This window comes from Podarcis raffonei, chromosome 1 (genome assembly GCF_027172205.1).
Source record: "Podarcis raffonei isolate rPodRaf1 chromosome 1, rPodRaf1.pri, whole genome shotgun sequence".
Lineage (NCBI taxonomy): Eukaryota > Metazoa > Chordata > Lepidosauria > Squamata > Lacertidae > Podarcis > Podarcis raffonei.
This window is the reverse complement of record NC_070602.1, coordinates 138,418,683-138,442,578: the sequence shown is the minus strand read 5'-3', so window position 1 is coordinate 138,442,578 and position 23,896 is coordinate 138,418,683. Positions and strand designations below refer to the sequence as shown.

General features: G+C 43.6%; 1 protein-coding gene across 12 annotated transcripts in view; it reads left to right on the top strand.

Annotated features, from left to right (window-relative positions):
- UNC80 (unc-80 homolog, NALCN channel complex subunit) overlaps nucleotides 1-23,896 on the top strand; it is a 150,010-nt gene that overhangs the window by 53,947 nt on the left and 72,167 nt on the right. For 7 of the 12 annotated variants that reach the window (XM_053364987.1, XM_053365013.1, XM_053364950.1 and 4 more), the window contains exons 22-24: nucleotides 4,752-4,924; nucleotides 16,122-16,334; nucleotides 18,474-18,645. In XM_053364987.1, coding sequence (XP_053220962.1) covers nucleotides 4,752-4,924; nucleotides 16,122-16,334; nucleotides 18,474-18,645 — 558 coding nt within the window. The remainder of the gene's footprint in view (nucleotides 1-4,751; nucleotides 4,925-16,121; nucleotides 16,335-18,473; nucleotides 18,646-23,896) is intronic. The other 5 variants (XM_053365028.1, XM_053365017.1, XM_053365004.1 and 2 more) reach the window with 1 other exon arrangement.

Sequence of the window (23,896 nt, the reverse complement as noted above, 5' to 3'; positions counted from 1 at the left end):
GCCATTGCTCCATCACACAGTGCATTTCTAAAGAAAGAGGGGTTCTATACCAAATAAAGTGGCTCTTGCTATTAGATGCTGTCCAAATGGAAAAAGTGGTTGGGCTCTTCCTGACTGTACTTAAGTCAGAAGGACTTTGGTCTTTGACTCCTCCCCTTTGAACAGACCCCAGTGTCATGTCATCAACTGGTTTGAAAGTCCCCTCAGTTTCAAAAGATGCATTTTTCAATATGCTATGGGGAGGAGTTTCTGTTTGAGAAGTGCAAGCTCTGAGGCTGCAAATAGGTTTATTGTTTGGAAATAGACTACTGTGTTAAATTATTTGAACTCAGAGTACAGTGCCTGGACCCAGGTCATTGTATAACAGATTTCAGTGTCAAAGCTGAAATGTTTGTGTTTAACTGTGAGCTGGAGACAAGTAGCATGAATTTCAAAATCCAGGTGCTAGAATTCCTCTATGGAAATTCAGTTTTTCAAACTGAATGGGAAATTATTCATTTTTAATTTTGAGACATTCATGCTAACAGAATTGTAATCTAAGCCCTTACGGCTATCATGTTAAAATAGGGATAATGGGTGATTCTGCCCTCTCCAGTTCGAGTCTACTGAGCCTCATCAGTCTGGCAGTACCTGGCCCTGCTCTGGTGAGGTAGCACTGCTGTTTTTAATAAGTCCTTCTATTCAGTGACCACCCATCAATATACATTATGTAAACCTTGAAGTTTTCCTCTCTCTACTACCCCATTGTAGTGAATGGAAGTGGGCACTCAGGAACTCACCTTGCCCAATATAGGAGGGAAGAGCAAGTTAAACAAAGGATTTACAACTCAGTTCCACCTTTCCATGTGCCAGTAATGCAGTCACGTTATTATTCAGAGTGTGACAGGATGGTGGGAGAGGAGGACATAATATAGGCTTTGGTAGATAGAATCATAGAATTGGAAGGTGATTTGAACATCATTTCCCACCAGGCTAGCTGGAAAAACTAGCTCATTGAAGAGAGAGGAAAGCTTTAGCCCTCTTGCAGTACGTATGTTCCTAAGAGGGGATCAATTGGTTAGTAGATACTATGCTTTAATCTAGGCCAGTTGCACCCCGTTCCTCATCTCTTTGCTGCCCCCTGGGAAAATTCCAAACACCCATCGTTTGCAGCAGTTTGCCACCTAACACTGAGTCAGGCCATAGCCCAATATAGTTGACTGACTGGCAGCAACTCTCAGGTGCAGGTCTCTGTTAGCCCTACCTAGAGACAAGGGCTGTTGAACCTGGGACATCTTGTATGCAGAGCACATGCTCCACCCATGAGTTACAGCCCTTCCCAATTAATATAATCACTACTTCAGCATTGCTTCTCCTCTCCCTGGTTTTGAGAGGAATGTGGGTGGCATAGCTGTCAAGTGTCCCTTATCTGAAGGGACAATCCCTTATTCCAGCGCCATGTCCCGCTGCTGTCCCTTATTAATGGATGTCCCTTAAATGTCCCTTAAATGATGTCCCTTAAATTTCAAAGGAAGCAGCTCCTCTCCCTCCCTCCCTGCCGGCCAGGGAGGAGGGAGGCTCCAACTGTGTTGCTTGGCTGTGTTGCTCACCCAATAAGAAGTCTAAGAATGACTGGGGGGTGGAGCTTGCATGCCTTGTGTGTGGCTAGTTAATGCAAGCTGAGGGGGTTTTTGAATGCTGGATGCCATTTTGTTGCACGTGCTGCTGCAAACTTTGCAGTGCAAGGCCAGGCCGGGGAGCCATCTTAAGTTGAGGCTGCATAGGCCTTGTGGTGCATGTGATTCAGATTCTATTCAGTTGAACCTCTGGTTACAAAGTTGGTTGGACAGTGTTCTCGAAGCTACCCAGCATGAGTTTGACCAGACTGCAGGAGGACAGGAAGACTGGAGTGCCTGGAACAGGTGAGGCTGCAGGTCCCTATTTTGGCTGCTGGTCCCTTATTTTCAAATCTGTAAGTTGACAGTTATGGTGGGTGGTCTTATTCCACCCCCACCCTGGTTTATTGCAGCCAGCCATTCACACTATATGGCCTTCCAGCTTCTGCATTTCACTTACCATGAAATTCTGGGACTGAAAGCTTTGCTTGCCATATCTGAGTGGAGGAGATCTGACTAAAATGAGTCTCAAGGAAGAATAAGTGAGGGAGATCTGTGGTGTTGTGGAGAACAAAGAGATAGCATTTGAGGTGCAGAGAAAGGTGTAATGGGATGCAGAGAGACCTGTGTGGCAAAGAAAGCATGAAAAAGGGGAGAGGGAAACAGAAGTGCACAGAAACCTGACGGTGGAGAGACAGAGAAAAAGAATGAAGGAAATAGAGATGGTCCCGTGTTACAGAGACCCGTAGTGATGCAGAGAGAAGAGTGCTATGGATTGCAAAGAAAAAGAGGTTGAGAAGAAGGGGTTGCAAGGAAACCTGTGGGTGGGGAAACAGAAAAAAGAGAGGCATAATAACAAAGGTGGAAGCCCCAACCTGTGGTGGTGGTGCAGAGAAAGAAAGAAAGTAGAGCATGTGCTAGGGAAAGCAGTAAAGGATAGAGAACTGACTGGAGAAAGAAAAGGAATTAGCAAAAGGGTGGCGTGGTTCTCAGAATGACATTTGTGCATCTCTGCTCTGAAGTGCTGCCACATTACTGTGCATTACAGCAACTGCAGACATTGTTCTACCACAGCAATCATTTTCTACTAGTATTGGCTTAGGTATTAGTATGTGGACAGTTACATGCATTTAGCCCCACGTTTTACTAGAGCTTAAATATGAATTACTCCTATACTGCAACCTTAACTGTGTGGCCAGGCACTGTGCCCCCCCCCCCGACTTTATAATTAAGATCCAGACAAGACACAATACTTTTGGGCCAAATAAGGCCATAACTTTATTGATTCCAGATGTAAGATGTTTAGCATAGGCATTAGGCATTAGCCCATGTGCTGGCAGTATTACCGAAGGGGTTGACCCTGAGGCGGGGAGGACCTATGACTTATATCAAATAGGATTCTCTCAGCAGAATTCTTGTCTTGACAGGCGCTATGGTACTGGACCCCACCTGGGCGTCCAGACAAAAGCTCATCCTGCCAGATCCCTTTACTGGGATACACCCTTTTCTTGGAGGAGCAGGCAGAGAGTTCCAACCTCCCCTCCAACTAAGGCTAAGGCCAATCCACAACCAAAGTTGTGATGATTGTTATGTGGTAGGCAAAACCCCCTGACTGAGCCAATTTGCCTGAAGGAAAATTCCTGCCCAGCCCTGAATACGGTGAGCAACAATGTCCATAGCAAGGTAAAGTAGATAGCCAAAAGTAGGCTAAAATAAGGGATGGGCGGAGGGAGATCTGATGAGGAACTGCATGTGGAGCAGGGAGGTGGGTCTCTTTAAATAGTTGAGGATCAGACCGAGGTGAAACCTGCTGGTTCAGTTGGGCCTCTCCCCCCCCCCCCAATCAAGAGCCTGCCTCTTAGCCTGCCGGCTATTGGCTAATTCAGCCAGTAGGCTTGAATCTGCTTCCAGGCCGACAAGGTGAACTGTTTTGACTCCCCACCAGTTGGAAAACCTCCATTAAAAGCAGTTCTGCATTGGATAGCATGGGGGAGAAGCAGGGCTGGCCTGCAATGCTGCCACAACTAGAAGTAAGGTAAGCGGACTTCTCTCTGTGTGGTTACTTTCTATTTATTTTATTTTTAAAGTAGGTGGGCCAATGCTTTAAAGTTAGTGCACACTTTTGAGAGAAGTGTTCTGTGAAACCCAGAAGCTTATGTCACCTTCAAAAACCACCCATTGACATGTATCTCTGAGAGAGATCTATATGTCCATTCTTACTTCTATCAAAGGCTCAGACATGGGTAGGGGACTTTTAAAATAATAATAATAATAAATAATAAATAATAAATAATAAATAATAAATAATAAATAATAAATAATAAATAATAAATAATAATAATACAACCCAAATTACAGCAACATGAGGACCTGAGGTCAGACAATGCACCCATGCCCTTTACTTTAGTTCTTTGCTTTCATCCTTCGGTGGTGCTTCAGGAACAACTTTCCCAACCTTTTACTTCTCTTGCACCTGTTTAATGGCACCTACCACCTGATCAGTGGGGCCAGCATCCATCTTTGGCTTGATTTTGCCTTGGTTGTAGAGGCCAGCTACACTTAAGAGCTCCACCTTCTCATTCAGGTAGCCCAGATTGTAGCCACAGATGACTTAAAGTAATAGGATTTAACTTAGTCATGACTTATTCCTTTGATTCAGTCTGACTTGATCATAGCTAACTTTAGGAGGCAAAATTTCTACTGGTGTTCAGTAATCTGCATGCTGAAAGTAGGCTCTGAAAGCCTCTTCTTGGTTTTGAAAATTGTGTTCCTATGGAGTAACCATATTGCCTTATGACTGCCGCATTTAAGCAGCAGCCATTGCAGATAATGTGCTTTCAGAGTTGTGGATCAATGGCTCTCAAACTCCAATGGAACTGAGAACACTTGTGATAGAACAGTATGTATTTTCCCATTTTCCACATTACTAGCTAAGATGATTTTTTGTCCTGAGAGACTTCAGAGATATCATTGCAGTGATGGATAATCCTCATGCATATCTCAATCCTTATGTTAGGGTCTGATGGTCATGCATAGGGGCAAATAGATAAGACTCACATGTTCCAATATCATTTGCAAGACCATTTTATGTTTAAACTTTTGTGGGGCCTTCCTTTCCCCTCTCTCCCACAACCCCCTTTTGTACTCTTTTTGAAGGTTGTCAGACCTATGATGACCACCTGGCTTCCAACCAAGAAGGAAGCAAATCCAAGAACGTGGTGAACTTGGGTGCAATAAGACAAGGCATGAAGCGCTTTCAGTTTCTCTTAAACTGCTGTGAGCCAGGAACAATCCCTGATGCCTCTATCCTGGCAGCTGCCCTCGATCTTGTAAGTAACTGCATGATGTTTCTTGAACACTCTTCACAACCAATAATTCAATAATGCATAAGCTGCGATGTGAAGTGGGAAGAGATTTTTAAAAACACACAAGGAAAGTATGCAATAAATGCTAAGTACAAACAAGGAAATTTTCGTGTATCTGCGAATATATACCTGGATAGGATATTTGATTTACTAGATTTGTGCTGCACCTAAAGAAAACAGCTCTTTTAATATTCAGATTTCTTTAAGGGTCCACATTTCACAACTATTACTAAGCCTCTATAAATGTCTTATAAACAGAAGACTGGTATATATGGCTCCAACTACTTTAACTCCACAGAGATGTTCAGCTGATGCTATAAATAATTGAAGCAAGCCATAGCTGTGAGTCTCAAGTAATTCACTGTGGGGGGCAGAAGGGTAGGGGAGTCTTCAAAGCTTTCTGGTATATGACTTATTCATCGAATGGTGATTTGTGGATCCAAGGCCTAGATGATCCAAGCCCAGCATAGATGATGATTTTTCAATCTTGCAGTTGCTTCAGCTACTTTGTTCTTCTTGCTTTCCTTGCATCTCATTCACCCTCTGTGCCTTTGGTTGGTTTTACAGCGATTGTGATTCAAATCACTGCTTTGGTATTTAAAATCCCTTGTATTGCATGGCATGTATTTCTGCACATGCACACACGTTTACAATTCATTAGCATTATCATGTCAGTTCAGCTGGGCAGCTTTCTACATGCATCAGTTATTAGACAGCAGCTAGATTCAGGGCTTATCCACACTTACCTTTTGCTCTGCACTTTGTAGGCAAAGGTCTGGGCGTTTTTTATTTATATTTTTGTCTGGCGCTTCTTTGCTCACTTCAACCAGTATTATTTCTCAGCATACAGTATTTTAAAAAATCAATTAAAACATTTAAAGTGGGGGGCTCTGTTCCTGGAATCCTTTTTTCAGTCTTTGCAGAGCCTCATTTCTAAGGGCCTACATACCATCACAACTTCAAAGCTACATATCTTCTTCCATATATAAAGTGGGGAGTGAGGCGAGAGGGGCTGCAGAATCAGTAAAATGACTTTCATCCATCCAAATAGCCTCCCTGCCCCAGAGCCCAAGCACTATTTGTTTGGACCAGGTACAAACAGGTCACATACCACCCCCGCTCCCCTTGCCAAATAAAAGGTCTTGTCTGTTTTGAAAATTGATTGATAGCTTCTTAAGGTCTCTTTGTTTAAGCTCCATAGGTATTATTGTGGCTTGGTTTACAGCCAGTATATTGCATGCATACACAAATGACAACTAGCACTTATGCACCCATCCCCATCCCCATTTTGTCTGGAGCCTGGCTCATGCCTTTTTAGGAAACTTGTGAACTGTACAGGCTCCCACTATCCCGTCTATCCAATGGATTCTGTGTCATTGCTGGTAGACAATACCAGCAAGGGACTAAGGGATGATGAGATTTGTAGTTCTCAAGTAAGCATGTTGCATGGGTAGGCAAACATCCCTGTTTCTCAAATTGCAAGTATTAAGAGTTTCAAATTACAAGCACCCTCTCTGGGCCTGGGCAAGTGGCAGGTAACTGTTCAGAACACTGCTTCTTCTCCGGCAATTGCTGCAAATTGCACATGGGCACGCCAAAAAGATACAGGGAAATAAGTTTGTATAGACACCTTCAAGCACATTCTTCAAATTCAACCTCAGTTTTCATCTTATGGGCTGCTTCCCTCTCCTTAACCTCTAGGGCTGAGTAAACTGAATCATAGAATCATAGAATCATAGAGTTGGAAGAGACCACAAGGGCCATCGAGTCCAACCCCCTGCCAAGCAGGAAACACCATCAGAGCACTCCTGACATATGGTTGTCAAGCCTCTGCTTAAAGACCTCCAAAGAAGGAGACTCCACCACACTCCTTGGCAGCAAATTCCACTGTCGAACAGCTCTTACTGTCAGGAAGTTCTTCCTAATGTTTAGGTGGAATCTTCTTTCTTGTAGTTTGGATCCATTGCTCCGTGTCCGCTTCTCTGGAGCAGCAGAAAACAACCTTTCTCCCTCCTCTATGTGACATCCTTTTATATATTTGAACATGGCTATCATATCACCCCTTAACCTCCTCTTCTCCAGGCTAAACATGCCCAGCTCCCTTAGCCGTTCCTCATAAGGCATCGTTTCCAGGCCTTTGACCATTTTGGTTGCCCTCCTCTGGACACATTCCAGTTTGTCAATGTCCTTCTTGAACTGTGGTGCCCAGAACTGGACACAGTACTCCAGGTGAGGTCTGACCAGAGCAGAATACAGTGGCACTATTACTTCCCTTGATCTAGATGCTATACTCCTATTGATGCAGCCCAGAATTGCATTGGCTTTTTTAGCTGCCGCGTCACACTGTTGGCTCATGTCAAGTTTGTGGTCAACCAAGACTCCTAGATCCTTTTCACATGTAGTGCTCTCAAGCCAGGTGTCACCCATCTTGTATTTGTGCCTCTCATTTTTTTTGCCCAAGTGCAATACTTTACATTTCTCCCTGTTAAAATTCATCTTGTTTGTTTTGGCCCAGTTCTCTAATCTGTCAAGGTCGTTTTGAAGTGTGATCCTGTCCTCTGGGGTGTTAGCCACCCCTCCCAGTTTGGTGTCATCTGCAAATTTGATCAGGATGCCCTTGAGTCCATCATCCAAGTCGTTGATAAAGATGTTGAATAAGACCGGGCCCAAGACAGAACCCTGTGGCACCCCACTAGTCACTCTTCTCCAGGATGAAGAGGAACCATTGATGAGCACCCTTTGGGTTCGGTCAGTCAGCCAGTTACAAATCCACTGAGTGGTAGCATAGTCAAGACCGCATTTTACCAGCTTCTTTACAAGAATATCATGGGGCACCTTGTCAAATGCCTTGCTGAAATCAAGGTAGGCTACATCCACTGCGTTCCCTTCATCTACCAGGTTTGTAATTCTGTCAAAAAACGAGATCAGGTTAGTCTGACATGACTTATTTTTCAGAAATCCATGCTGACTATTGGTGATCACAGCATTCCTTTCTAGGTGCTCACAGACTGTTTGCTTAATGATCTGCTCCAGAATCTTCCCTGGTATTGATGTCAGACTGACTGGGCGGTAATTATTTGGGTCCTCTCTTTTCCCCTTTTTGAAAATAGGGACAACATTTGCCCTCCTCCAGTCTGCCGGGACTTCGCCTGTTCTCCAGGAATTCTCAAAGATGACTGCCAGTGGTTCTGAAATCACATCTGCCAGTTCTTTTAATACTCTTGGATGCAGTTCATCTGGCCCTGGAGACTTGAATACATCTAGACTAGCCAAGTATTCTTGTACTATCTCCTTAGTTATTCTGGGCTGTGTTTCCTCTGCTGAATCATTTGCTCCAAATTCTTCAGGTCGGGCATTGTTTTCTTTATCGGAGAAGACTGAGGCAAAGAAGGCATTGAGGAGTTCAGCCCTTTCTGTGTCCCCTGTTTGCATTTCACCATCTTCTCCTCTGAGTGACCCCACTGTTTCTTTGTTCTTCCTTTTGCTACGAACATACCCATAAAAGCCTTTTTTGTTGCTTTTAACCTCTCTAGCAAGCCTGAGTTCATTCTGTGCTTTAGCTTTTCTGACTTTGTGTCTACACGTGTTGGCTATTTGTTTGAATTCCTCTTTGGTGGTTTCCCCCCTTTTCCATTTTTTGTACACATCCTTTTTTAATCTTAACTCAGTTAAAAGTTCTTTAGATAGCCACCCTGGCTTCTTTAGGCACCTTCCATGTTTCCGTCTCATTGGTATTGCCTGAAGTTGTGCTTTTACTATCTCCCTCTTAACAAACTCCCAGCCATCATGAACTCCCTTTCCTTTTAGTATTACTGTCCATGGGATCTCACCAAGCACTTCCCTAAGTTTTATGAAGTCGGCTTTCTTAAAGTCGAGAAATTGAGTCCTAGTATGCTTGGCTGCTCCTTTCCGCTGTATAGTAAACTTCAGAAGAGCATGATCACTCGCGCCTAATGATCCTTCCACTTCTACCCCACTAACCAGGTCATCAACATTGGTTAGGACCAGATCTAAAATGGCTGTTCCTCTTGTTGCTTCTCCCACTTTCTGGACAATGAAGTTGTCTGCAAGGCCAGTGAGGAATCTGTTTGACCTTATGCTCTTGGCTGAGTTTGACATCCAACAAATATCCGGGTAATTGAAGTCCCCCATTACTACTATCTCCCTTCCTTTTGCATGCTTGGCCATCTGTTCCAGGAAGGCATCATCTATGTCCTCCGTTTGGCTTGGGGATCTATAGTAAACTCCCACAATGAGGTCACTGTTATTCTTCTCTCCCTTAATTTTGACCCAAATGCTCTCACTTTGGCTTTGAGGTTCTAAATCTTGGATCTCTTCACAGGTATACACATCCCTGACATATAACGCCACTCCTCCTCCTTTCTTGTCTGGTCTGTTTCTCTGAAATAGATTGTATCCCTCCATTATTACATTCCAATCGTGGGACTTATCCCACCAGGTTTCAGTGATTCCTATTATGTCATATTTAGTTTGCTGTACCAAGAGGTCAAGCTCATCTTGTTTATTTCCCATACTTTGCGCATTAGTGTACAGACATTGAAGTCCATTAATCATTCCCCCGTGTCTCTTATTTAAGGATTTTTTCCTCCCACCACTAGGTCTGCGTGCTGTTTGCTCCATTCGGTCTATGACATTTGGATGATCATCTTCATCAATTGATAGACTCCTACCTTCAGGAGCACTGTCTCCCTCCCCCACATTAGTCAGTTTAAAGCCCTCCTGATGAGGTTTCTGAGATTTTTTGCAAAAACATTCCTCCCAACCATTGTGAGGTGCAGCCCATCGCTTGCCAGAAGTCCATCTTCAAGAAACTGCATTCCGTGATCTAAGAATCCAAACCGTTCCTGTTTACACCATTTGCGAAGCCAGTTGTTCACTTCCACTATTTTTCCCTCTCTCCCTGGGCCACGTCGTTCAACTGGGAGGACAGATGAGATGACAATTTGTGCATTTAATTGCTTCAATTTCCTGCCCAGAGCCTCGTAATCTCTTTTGATCTTCTGGAGGCTATTGCTTGCAGTGTCATTGGTTCCCACATGAACCAAGAGGAAGGGGTATTTGTCAGTGGGTTTTATGATTCCTTGCAGTCGTTCAGTTACATCTTGGATCTTAGCCCCGGGGAGACAGCACACTTCCCGAGACATCTTGTCAGGCCCACAGATCACTGCTTCTGTTCCCCTCAGTATGGAATCCCCTATCACCACTACACGCCTCTTCTTAGGTCTGGTCGGGGTTCTTCCGTGAGCTGTCCGTTCCAAGGTCGCCTGCACATTCCCTGAGGACTGCCTTTGCTGCTCGTCTTCATATTCCTGATCGACTGTAATGAGGGAGAGATCCTCAAATGGAGTCTGCTCTTCGTCTTCCATGCTAGGGGAAAGGACCTCAAAGCGATTGCATATTTCTAAACAATCAGAGCGAACCCTGGGCCTCCTACTTCTTTGAGTCACGTTTCTCCATATATCTGGCTCCTGTGTTGGTGAACTAGCCTCCTTCTCAGGGGAGTCCCCTGTCTCCTCCTTGGTGGAGACGGTGTGCTCTGTTGCTTCCAAGAAGAGCTCCAGCTCTCTAATTCTTTGGAGCGTAGCTACACGTTCCTCCAGTTGCTGGACTTTGTCTTTTAAGAGGGCAATCAACATGCAATTGCTGCAGGTAAAGCTGCCTGCAACCTTTGGCAAGATGGCAAACATTGCGCAGGAACCACAGGCGACTGCAGCTGTTCCCTCATCCTCCATCTTGAGAAGGTGTCGTTGGGGGTGACTACAGCGGTCCTCCATCATAAAAAGCGTGAAGACAGGACAAATAAATCCCCCCAAATAAACCTATATCTCCCCCCACAAACGTTTGAGACTAGCTCCCCTAAATCTAAAAGATGGATCAAACTGCGCACGCCGCTAGGCGCGCGCCGCTGCCCTACAATCTCTGACAAGCTCCTCCCACAGCTAATCACCTACCTCAACAGAAGCCCTGCCCCCTCTGACCTTTGCACAGAGAAAGCAGCTAATCAGCCACAAGAAACTCACACAAGAAAACCCTTTTTGTTCCTTCTTCAGCCGCTGCCCTACAAGCTCTGACAAGCTCCTCCCACAGCTAATCCCCTACCTCAACAGAAGCCCTGCCCCCTCTGACCTTTGCACAGAGAAAGCAGCTAATCAGCCACAAGAAACTCACACAAGAAAACCCTTTTTGTTCCTTCTTCAGCCGCTGCCCTACAATCTCTGCTGTCCCTCCTTCCCACAGTGCCTAGGCCTGCCCTGCACCTAGACTCATAGAATGGTAGAGTTGGAAGGGTCCACAAGGGTCATCTAGTCCAACCCCTTGCAGTGCAGAAATATTTTGCCCAATGTGGCGCTCGAATCCATGATCCTGAGATAAAGAGTCTCATGCTGTCCTGGATGACCTGTGTCCAAAGTGTTTAACTGGGAGTTCAGTTTTGCCTTTGTTTTATCTTGCCATATTTAAAAGCAGTGAAAGAACTGTAATGGAGGAAGTGGGGAGGCCATTTTGTAAGCAGAATTTCAAAGAAAGTGCCCATCTTGTTAGAACTTTGTGGCGATGTTTTGCTTTCTGTTGTTGACCGTGAGTGGAGTGGTAACCTGTGGTTCTTTTCAGCTATGCATCTCCTGGCTGATTCATTTCTCCTCATTTGTGGTGTGTTTCTCTGTGGTGTGAATCCATCCTTACCCATTCTGTCACACATCTTCATCTTTCTCTCGCTGCTTCTTCAGATTGCTCTGGGTGTAAGGTAAGCTATTGCAGGGTATTTTCATAATACCTTGACATTCAGCATGCTAATTTTCTCTGAGGACAATGCTTATAACACTTGCTTTACGTGTTAGGATGGGTCAACAGGAATTTGCATCACAAGTCCTTTTGACTGAGAGACCTCTTTAGGCATAAGATCCTGCAGGAATTAATTATGCAATCAAGAACTAAGGGCCTTGTTGCCAGGCAATGAACTCCTTTTGAGCAGACCAGGGACAAACCATAGCTTACAGTTTAAAGCATGTTTAACTTGGCATGCTTAGAACTGCACATACCTATTTCTTTAGGAAAATGAACCATGGGAATTCTGATCAGGGGCACGACATGGGAGTAGATGCTCCCTGCATTATGCCACCCCAAAACACCCCTCAAATGTGCTATTTGCACATGAAGGTGCTGGACCAGTTCCAACCACATTTATTAAAACACTTTGTCCAGTGGCTGGGAAAACCTGATTTAGAACTTGGGGAACCCATGGCCATCCATATGTTGTTGGACTTCTCAGCCCAAGCTTGCATGACCATGCTCAAGGATGATGGGTTTTGTAGTCCAACAACATTTGGAAGACCACAGGTTCCCTCATCCGTCATGCTCTACAGTAGTTTTTCTCAGTTTTGAACTCAAGGTTGTCTTCTAAATGTACTCTTCTGTTCCATGCCCCTCTCTTCTGTTCCATGCCCCCCTCTCCCACTAAGCAACAGCAAACTGCTTGGCACATGAACACTCAGAATCTGACCAGGCGAGCCTAATGGCAGTCTTATTGTTGTTGTTGCTATTTACTTAGTAAATTTGTATTCTATCCTTCATCCGTAGGTCTCAGGCCGTTTCACAGCATAAAAATACAATATGTATATATAATGAATAGAACAAAGTAGAATATGGACTTGCTTCAGGACCTGTTTGCATTTGAGGCTGGTTTGGTGGGAATGTCTCCTAAGGCACCTTTTGCCATGAAGGAATGCCCTGCCCTGGAATATTCATTTGGCTTCCACTATAGCATTCAGACTTTCCATTCCCAGCTGAAAACGTTTTTGTCCAGACAGGCATTTGGTCTGTTAGATACTTAAAGTTTGTTCTCTTGCCCTCCTCCACCCAATGCTCTTGTTCTCTCTTATTATTTGATTGGTGTTATATGCTGGTTTTTGTTTTTCATTTTTATTAACATTTTTTATGTCTTACTGAATTCTGTTGGGTTGTTTTTTGTGGATTGTTGTTTTGCATTTTGCATTGGATCTCATTGTGAATTGCCTTGAGTGTCTCATATTGGGACAGAAAGACAGGATAATTTCAAAGAAGGAATATATTCATTTTTACCCACAGCTGCATGGTAAGGTTCTGTGGGCCGGGGAAGTAACCCTACATAGGTGCTAGAAGACAACCAGAACCCCATTCATGTGCTACTCACGTGTGTATGAATCTGGAGTTAGTGGGGCTGCACTTTTAGCCCCGCCCTTGATGTTGAGTGATTTTCCTCTAACTGCGTGATAGGCATGGTTGTCTGTAGAGAGACCCCCAGCATGCAAGTTCTTGTCTGCATTGGAGGAAGTAGATGTAACCCCAGGGTCATCAGAATCAACATAGTAACATTTTAATAGAACCAGGCTCCCTCCCAGATACACACACACACACACACACACACACACACGTTTTATAATCAGACCAACAAGTGTGTGTTTAAAAAACACACAAGAAGATCTTGTCGCACCTTAAGAACTAATAAATGCACCGTGACATAATCTCTTCTGGGCCATAGCTGTTTCATCAAATATGGATTTGCAGCAGAATCAAGGGCTGATGGAGCCAATACCTGTGGAATGGTCTCTCTAACTTTTTAATTAATGGACTTTGGGGATGTATCATATTAAGAAATTAAATATGTAGCCTTTGCAAGTGAGAGGTTCAGCTGGAGAGGTTGTGGAGAGGTTATTATTACTCGTGTTGTGGATTTGCCACAAACCATAGGGCAGTAGTCAAGTAAGTTTCAAGTAGAACCACTGAAATTAATGGGTATGACTATGTTAGTAACATTAATTTCACTGGGTCTACTCTGAGTAAAACTTAGTTTAGTACAACCCATAGATCTTATTGCAAAGTGTCCTGTCATATTTGAAGAACGCAATCCAGCAGTTAGCACAAAATTGAATTAAAATGTGCATCACAAGAAGAGATAAGAGGAACGATAAACAAGGTGAGTATTATTTCAAAATGTACTTGCGATTGTGACACCAGTAACTATGGTTTGCCGTAAATCAGGAAGTTGCTAATTGAATTGAGACGGGGAACATCAAAAGAAGGGGGGAATGTGAGCACATGGCTTGTTCTTATAGTGCCAAACCAAGGTGAACTGGCCTAATGTTTTATGAGCTAGGAACTGCTCCAGTCTGAATTGCTTACTATATTGGATCCAAATGTCTGCAGCATTCAGGTCAACCTAGATGAAAAAGTCTTTGCACCTTTTATTCCTGGAGGCTCTAGACCAGGAATTTTCAGTCTGATGCCTTTGGGTGCCTGGACACCCATCAAGGCTTCCAGTGGTAGCCCTAGGCAGGTATCATGGACTATGACTTTCATCGTTGTTGTGAAGCAGGACCTGGAGGAATTTTACCCTTATGCTTTTCATATAATCAGTTATCCATACAATCAGTTATCAGTTACCAATATATTCATATAACCAGATATTTCTACAGTGATTTTATAATCCATGTTTGAATCGTGAAAGCTTCTGCTTAGCCTAATAGCAAATTGCTTAGATCTGAGAAATCCGAAATGAACTTTGTCCCAGTATCTCCTTGTTCTCTCCCTATCTCACTGAACAAGAAAGGGGGAAGCGATAAATCTGATGTGCTGGCACATTTCCCCCCTTGTCCAGACAAGGTCTGAGCAGTGAAACAGGAAACCGCAGAACGTCCCTTATAGCAGATGGTCCGTAGGAGCTCAACAGCCGAAGTTCCTCTTTACCCTAAGTTTCTATTCCTTGCTATAAATCTGGGGGATAGGTCGGACTGGTGTTCAAACTAAAAAGCAGAAGTTGGGAGAGAACTCTTTGTACGGTCAGGAGCAAGGCTTGTATGTGCTCATTAGCTTATTTTGCTGCCGTTCACAATTGTATCCTTGTATGTCATGATCTGTGATGTATGTACTCAGGTATAAAAGCCCCTGGGCGATAGGGCTCAGGGCCCAGTCTTTTGGAAAAGATTCCACTGGGTCAATTATTGCTCAGCAATAAACCTCACTTTCCTTTTCTCCAATTGCTGCGTCTGTCAGTTCTTGGACTATCTGAATTGGTCACTGGTACCTTTTAAAATCCTTGCAACAGTTATACAACTGTTGTAGCCCTTCTAGAAAGTAACTTATGGGGCAAAATGTGCAGGTACCTTCTAAGTGATTTCTGTGCAATGAGAGTGGTGTATATTTTTCCTACTCCTGAGGAATGCTACCTGTTTTTATTAGAAGCGACAGTATCTCTTTCTCTGTGTGTGATCTCCACAATAAGGACCAGCAGCAAATAGCTGGTTTCCCATAGTAAGCATAAGGTTGTCAGGGATGGTTGTCTCTCTTATATTGTGTTATGCCATGCTTCCCATTGCAGCCACTTTGTGTTGTGGCACACACCTTCTATTGCAGCCATAGGAACCAACTCCTAGGGGCCGAGGTCCCTTCACCCCACCAATAAAGTATTTGAGGGGGCTGCATCTCAAAAGTTGATGGACATTGCCATTCAAATGGTGTGTGTGCACCACATCATGTGATTGATTATGTGGGGTATTGTTTCCTATCCCCATCCCCAATATTTTATTCACGTTGGCAAACCTGATGGCAGCCATTTTGAGACTGGCACCCCCAGCACTCTCAGATTTAAAATATACCCACTGGTCAAAAAAGAGTGATGACTACCTGCTCTAGAATCATGGAAACGGCACTGCCTGAAGATCAGGGGCATGCGATTTAAAGGTTTTTAGTAGGAATATAAAAAAGCAGTCTTGTCTTCAGAACTTTCATTGGGAATATCAGCAACCTGGCTGTGGGTGTTGCAATTCAATTCAGTGGATACTTGCTCCTAAGAAAGCAAAATCAGTATATTTAATAATAGCACTTAACAATTTTTCTCTAAATAACTGAAGAGAAACTGTAACTATGGCATTGCTTGTTTGGTTGAAGCCATCACCAAATTGATATTATAGGCTACTTCTACCCTTGTCATCTAATGAATTGGCATGACCACATGAGCGATCTATCATATTTGACTCAAGAAACTACCTTGTAGCTGAATTATGAAATCTAAATCCTGTCAGTTTGAGTATATAAATTGGTACCACATTTTTTTAGAAATGTTTGGGTTTTTAAAAACTGTTAATGACATTTTCACAACACATTCTAGGAGGCACCAGTGGTAGCAAGAGCAGCCCTTTTCCTGGAATGTGCTCGCTTCGTTCACCGCTGCAACCGTGGCAACTGGCCAGAGTGGATGAAGGGACACCATGTGAACATCACTAAAAAGGGTCTTTCCCGTGGGCGCTCCCCAATAGTGGGGAACAAACGTAACCAGAAGTTACAGTGGAATGCGGCCAAGCTCTTCTATCAATGGGGAGATGTAAGTTCAACCTTTCTCTCTCTCTCTCTCTCTCGTAATCAACATTATTCAGAAACATTTGTGTTTAGTTCTGAACATTCCATATTGCTTTCTAGACCAATCTGGAAACAGGAAACAGGTACATGCTAGAAACCTGGAAGTCAGAGTAGCCACCTTCAGAAGTTATCCTCCACCAGCCTGCGTCACATGAGCAGAGCAGTACCATGTGCAATGCCTTCTGGTGCATGTGACCTGGATGGCTGCCACGTTGCCTTTCAAAGGTCTTTCTCAGTGGTGTTTTATGAGATGCTTTGGGAGAAGGCAAGTAAACGAGAGAGAGGGCCAGCCAGCCCAGCCCAACAAGTGTCACTGGTTTCAGCTGGTGAGGATGGTAATGGTGAGCTGAGAGCTGTCATTGGGAATGACTGGGTGGGGGACCTGTCACCACTCCTTTCTTCATCTACAGCCTGAGACAGTCTCCTGATTCTGCCTAATGATAGAAATGGCCAATGAAGGAAGGGGGGGAAGCTGAGATAAGGATGCAGCGTGGGGAGAGAATATTCATTCAGTTCAGTTACATGTACTTTTAAGTTTAAGTTGGGTGAGAAGGACTAAAGGGATTGCACAGTTGAACTCCATCTTCCTTATTAATTTCTTTTTTTAAAACACCTGCACATATAAAGCTTACCTGGAGAGGAAGATTCCAGCTTTTTCTTCTTAGTACAGTTGCATTTGACTTTATTCAGTTCTTTTCATTTTAGCTTCTCATTTTTCATTTTAGTTTCTCATTTTTCAGCTTGCTGTGTTTCTGCATCAGTTTGCAGTTTTTTAAAAGTCCTCACGAAAATTTGTATAAGACTTTGTTTTATGTGATATAATGATTACATAGAATATGATTTGAATTTGTTATATGATCCATTCTGGGATTTCTGTGTGCTGCAGAGGGAGGTAGAAATCTAATAAATAAAAAAGAGTTCCTGGTTTGACTGTTGCTTCTGCCTTAAGGCAAATCACTCTATGCTGGGCTTGTTCCTCAGTCTTCAATATGTGGGTAATGATGCTGATCTGCCTTATGGGACTCTCGTAAGGATTATTGAAAGATATGTTGAAGTACTTGGAGCATTTTAAAGTACTGTATAAATGTTAAGTTTTATGATAATAAAACTTATTTCTTTTCAAATTTTGAACCAGTTCAATATAAACAGAAACATGTTAAAAAATGGAAACTAATGGAGTTTGAACCCTTTGGATCATTTAAATTAGAGGCGTGCCCTGGCCACCAGATTTGGTTCAGACCAAATATTTTAGAGGCTAAGTCTTTCCCTTTTGACAGAACTGGATGGAATTTGGAGTCATACCAGCCCTTCCAGAGTGGATAAAGCTTGCCAATTTATGGGCAAATCAGCCCAGGTGCTAGGCACTGTTTGAAGCTTAATTTTGTTTAAAAAGCAGGGGGGACCACTGAATCTCCCTAAGTGTTTTGTGGGCAAATTGGTCTGAAAATTGCAGGCATGAGAGAGATGCCCCTGGGTAAGAAACCTGCCAAATTGTAGATAAATAAGTAAAGGAGAAACTTGATTTTAGTTTGAGAAGAACTAAAAGAGTTTTGCTTTCTGTGTAAAACATTCTCTTACTGCAAGCTTAACCTTTCAGGCATAACAGAGCTCCCCTCTCTGCCCTCTCACCTCTTGATATCTTCCTTAAGCTTAGAGAGGTATGCTCAGCTCTGAAAATCTCCTCCTTCTCACATTGTTTTCCTCAGGGTAGAGACTTGAGCAAAGCTGCTCCACCTCCCCTCAGCACCCTGGTGTTTTCCCTATGTCGTAAGCTTAGAGACATAGTTTTTCTTTTAGTAGATGGTTGTCTGCAATGTTTTGATGCCAGGGTCACTGAGGCCCCTCTAAGTGCTTTACAGTTCTCTGTTTCAACTCATGCAGCCTCTTACAGATCCCCTCTTTACCTTGAACAAGCCGCAGAACAGTCCCACCTGATAAATCCCACCTGATAAATTTGCAAACACCCCTAATCTCAGTCTTTAACTCTTTCAAGCACACCGGCCATGTTCTTTATTTGAAACCTCCAGCTCTCTGGTGAAGCTTTGCTACCCTAAGTTACCTTTGTAACACTTCATTATTTTCCTTCTTTTGTTTCTCTTGGCAGGCAATTGGCATCCGTCTCAACGAACTCTGCCATAGTGAGAGTGAGAGCCCAGCCAATCTGCTGGGCCTCATTTATGATGAGGAGACCAAGCGAAGACTGAGAAAGGAGGATGAGGAAGAAGACTTTTTAGATGACAGTAAGGAGACTCCCTTTACTACAAGAACCCCCGCTTGTAAGAATCTCTGCTTTAGGAACACTTAATTCTTTTTTATTTTCCTCTTTCATTCCCTTTCCACCCAATTGTATTCCACACTTACCTCCCTTTCCCTCTCTATCTATCTGTGCCAAGATGTAACATGTCATGTAGTGGTAGCAGCAGCAAAAAGGAATTGGATCCACAGAACAAGGAGAATAAGACTTTAATTCAGTGCAGCTAGTCATGTTCAACAGATAGTGGGACTCACCTTTCCATCTGCACCCAAATATTACTTCCAGCAGGTTCAGAGGGGTCTGGATGAGCATTACAATGCAGATACAGGCATGCACCTGAACTCTTATTGGCTCTGTGTGCCATGGACCATATATCTGTGGTAGTTAGAGATGAAAGTCAAATTTGGTTCTCTTTGCATTCAAAGGTAAAGGTAAAGGACCCCTGACAGTTAAGTCCAGTCGCGAACAACTCTGGGGTTGCAGCGCTCATCTCACTTTACTGGCTGAGGGAGCCAGCGCACAGCTTCTGGGTCATGTGGCCAGCATGACTAAGCCGCTTCTGGCGAACCAGAGCAGTGCATGGAAATGCCATTTACCTTCCTGCCGGAGCGGTACCGATTTATCTACTTGCACTTTTTGGCATGCTTTCAAACTGCTAGGTAGGCAGGAGCTGGGACCAAGCAATGGGAGCTCACCCCATCGCAGGGATTCAAACTGCCAACCTTCTGATTGGCAAGCCCTAGGCTTTGGAGTTTAGACCACATTTAAAGGTGATTTTCCTTAATTTGTACTTTCCAAAAAAAATATGTGAACACAGCCAACTTCCAAGATTCACACTTCTCTTAATTTCACAATAAAAGCCATGTAGTCGGTACAGAAATACGTATGCCAGGGTAAAGTGTGCATAAAAATGCATATAGCATAAAAAGTATTATATTAGGGGAAATTGCATAGAAATGTGTGTGTGCTTGGAGAAATTTGCACTAATGTGCTGGTGCAGTTTGATGTGGACTTTAGTGGGGGGAAATCCACAAACTGCCATGGAAATAAGATGAACTTGTTACTGGAAAAGTGAGAAAAAGAGAAAGATTCACCCATCTCTGATGGTATTACACATTAGTTGCATGAAGAAGGTCTGATGTTCTGTTCTGGCATCGACATTTACAATAATTTCACATGGCCTGGAAATACCATTTTTGTGCCTGAGAACTTGGAGAGCTGCTGCCAGTCAGAGTACATCAGGGATGGGGAACCAGCTTCCATCAGCCCCATCTTGCATGGCAATGGCCAGGGATGGTGGGAGATGCAGTTCAACAATATCTGGAGGATCTTAGATTCCCCACCGCTGGAGTGGACAGTAATGGTTTAGATAGACCAATGACCTTACTCAACAGAAGGCAACTTTTTATGTCCAGCGCTGCTTCTGGATGTGGTTCTCCTTGAATTGAATTGACCCACCATGAATAAAATTGATTAAACTCTGTTAGCTTTTGGATGACTGTTTGCCAGGTTGTTTTGATGGTCCTCCTTTCAAAAACACTGGTCATGTTTTATGTATGTAGTCCATATATAGTGAAAGTGGGCAAATAAGTATTTAATTAATTACATACAAAGATCCTGATCCTGAAGGGAACCTGCTGAGATTTTTAGTCAGTTTCCTCTGTTGCGTCCAAAAGTGTACACCGACCAGATCATTACAGGTGCTCCCTTAGAAGCCACAACTGTGACAAACTTATGACAGATCTGCAGAAACTACTAGTTCTTAACTGAGACAATGTCATTTTAAAAACTATAAGTGGAACCTTAATGCTATAAATTATGTGGATGAGATAGCCTTCCAGATATAAGATAGTATTCATCTCCATTCCCTTAATATTTACACACCAGAACCAAAACTAAATGGAAATTAGGTTAGTGTAAACTAGATATCAAATGTTCATGTGTTCATTGCATTAAAAACATGGAAAACAGGACATCGTATAATGCATTGTTACAATAGTACATATTCTTTATGAAGGCAGGAAGTTTTTAAAATCAAAATGAATATGCAGAACATGACAAGACCTCATGCCAATACAGAGTGCAGTTTACACTGATGTTCAGTACAATATCCTCTCCAAACATCATATTCGTGTGTGAGCTCGCACTACTGTTTTCCAAAAAGCATGTAATCCATTAGAGCTTTTTGTAAGTTTGTTGGCTTTGTTCTACAATTGGAATGTTCTAAGAACAGGGACGCGGGTGGCGCTGTGGGTTAAACCACAGAGCCTAGAACTTGCCGATCAGAAGGTGGCGGTTCGAATCCCCATGACGGGGTGAGCTCCAGTTGCTCGGTCCCTGCTCCTGCCCACCTAGCAGTTCGAAAGCACGTCAAAGTGCAAGTAGATAAATAGGTAGCGCTCCAGCGGGAAGGTAAACGGCATTTCCGTGCGCTGCTCTGGTTTGCCAGAAACGGCTTAGTCATGCTGGCCACATGACCTGGAAGCTGTATGCCGGCTCCCTCGGCCAATAAAGTGAGATGAGCACCGCAACCCCAGAGTCGGTCACGACTGGACCTAATGGTCAGGGGTCCCTTTACCTTTACCTTTTAAGAACAGATTAGTAAAAAGCTATGGAGGAACGCTAGTATAAATATTTGGGTTAGAATCCTAGTTAAAATATGTAATTAATGGAGCCAGGTGTTGTCTTCTCTCTTTACATAGACATAGTTTGAAGTTTAAAGCAGGAGGATATGTAGAGGGGTCTTTATCTTCACCCTCACATTGCAAACATTGCTCAAGTTACTGTCTACATGGAGTAAAATTGGAGGTATTTAATGGAGTAAAATTGGAGATATTTAATGGGACTAGGTAGGTCTAGCTGCATGACTGCTTCTTTATGAGTGAACATAGAGAACAAAGTGGGATATCTAAGTCAGAGAGGTGTGGGCATCTAGAATTTGACATCCCTCCTGAATACATCTAATTCTTTTCTCCCCAAGTGCTGCAATGCATGGCATAATTTGATTATGATTATGATAGCTGTGTGTAGAGAATTGCCTCTCTGCAAATGCCTGTTGTGTCTTCATGTTCTATTAGACTTTCTAGAGACACAATGGAATTATTAGTTTCCTAGTGACAGTTTCAGGAAAAAATATTTATAGATACACTTTCATTTGTATAAATTGTCCCTCGGAAGAACTACTGTTTAGAGAAGGCCGCGACAATGGAGGTGTGGAGAAGGACTGTAGCTCTATGGTGTCTCTTTTGTGTGTGAAGATGCCTTCCTGCGTATTTCAAACTTCATGGAAAAGGGCTGAAGAAATTAGTGGCTCTCTGTAGTTGCATATGCTAAGAAAGGGAAAGGAGGATAACAAGGAAGTGTGCAGATATACCAGCTTTGCTAATTCTGGTACTCTGCCCCCCACCCAATTCTTATCACTCTCTGTTTCTTAACCTACTAACTACAGTGACACTGATTTCTTCTAGCAGTCTTCAGACTTAAATAGTTAGCACATAGAGATTTTGGCACATTCCATGTTTCCCCAAGTGGAGAGAGGGTTCAGGGCTTTGGCACTTACCTGGCTTTGGTTTCCTTTTGGTGGAAAAATCGTTTGAGCAGTAGCTACTTTTCTGTGCATCCTCCAGCTGGTCCCAGAACTTCAATTCTAGTAGAAGAGAGAGTTGTGTGGCGAGAGAGCTGGAAAGCAGGGGGGAAATTGACATTTAGAGGGTGCTCCCCACTTATGCGATTTTTGCTTATGTGTGCAGGGGCCCAGAACGCAACCCCTGCATAAGTAGAGGGACACCTGTACATAAATCTAAACTGGGAGGAAGCTCACAGAATGCCCATGGATAATATCAGCTGTGTGCAGAGTGGTCCTCTCAGGACCTGGGCCTAGAAACCCTAAAAGGTGATGAGATCTAATTTGGGGATTGGAGCTTAATTTCATCAATTGAGTTGAACTAACTGGCTAAACTGTCATGGACAGAGGCGAGACAAACCTGAAGCTTGGCTTGACGGTCCTATGGTGATGTGCTAGAGCCCACTCTCATGTATGGCCCATGATGTGACAGTTGTGACAGAATGTCCTTTTGATGGGCACATCTGGCACTACTGTTGAGTGTTAGGCAAGGTGAGGAGAGACTTTACTTAGCTCAGACCTCCCCTCCTCTCCCTTCTTGATTCTCTCAGGGCCATAGCTGGAAGGGCAGTCATTAGGCTTCTAGGAACTAAGCAGCAATCATCTGATAAACAAAGACTACTTCATCATTACGTTATATGAGCAGTGCAATGAACTGAAGTGAAGATGAGCACCTGTAAATGCAGTGAGCACCCATTAGGGAAGCCATGGCCCTTGTGTGTCTGCCCCATGCCACCAAATCTTCCTCCAAAGGTTAACAGCATTCACTACGACATGTAGTAGATATGCATTTCCTGCATAGTGGTTCTAAGTATTCAACAGTGTAGTACAGCTTTTCTCAACCTTTGGTCCCCAGCTGTTGTCCAACTACAACTCCCACCATCCCTATGTTATGTTGGACTACACTTCCCATCATCTCTGACTACTGGTCCTGTTGGCTAGGGATGATGGGAGTTGTAGTCCAACATAACATAGGGATGGTGGGAGTTGTAGTCAAACAGCGCCTGGGGGGCCAAAGGTTGAGTAAGCCAGGTACTGAGTATCAGTCAGAGTCCCATTCCCCCCCCCGCCCCCGCCCCCGTGTTATGTGGCATAAGATTTGCATGGCAAACATTCACTAATATAACAGAAACGAAAATACAGAAATTTTATCCTTTCTATCCTACCTAAAACAACTGCAGTTTTGCTGTTGGTCAGTTTGTTCAATAACATATTTTTCAGTTAATTATTCCATCACTGTAATATATGATAGGAATATCCAAGGCCTAATCTAGTTGTGATGAAAAGCTATGGGGATTTTTCTTCCATTTTTAAAAATTTTTATTTTACCAATAGCATCTCCCCCTCCTTCCCAGTTGCTTTTCTTTATGCAGGGGAAGAGATAAGAGCAGCACTGGGTTTGGGTGAGTGTGGGTGAGAAAAGCAGCCACACCCTCTGGCACAGGCGCCAACTCTATGGGGATGAGCCCCCACTGTCTTGAGGGGCTGGGCCCTCTGGGCCTCTCCGTGGCGGCAGAAGGCCTCGTTGGGCCTACCGCCTGGCGACAGGCCTCCCTGAGCCTCATGGCCTCCTCCCGATGTGTGTGACTTCACATGTGTGAAGTCACACAGAACCCAGTGCCTCTGCCCTCTGGTAGTCCTCTGCTCTGAA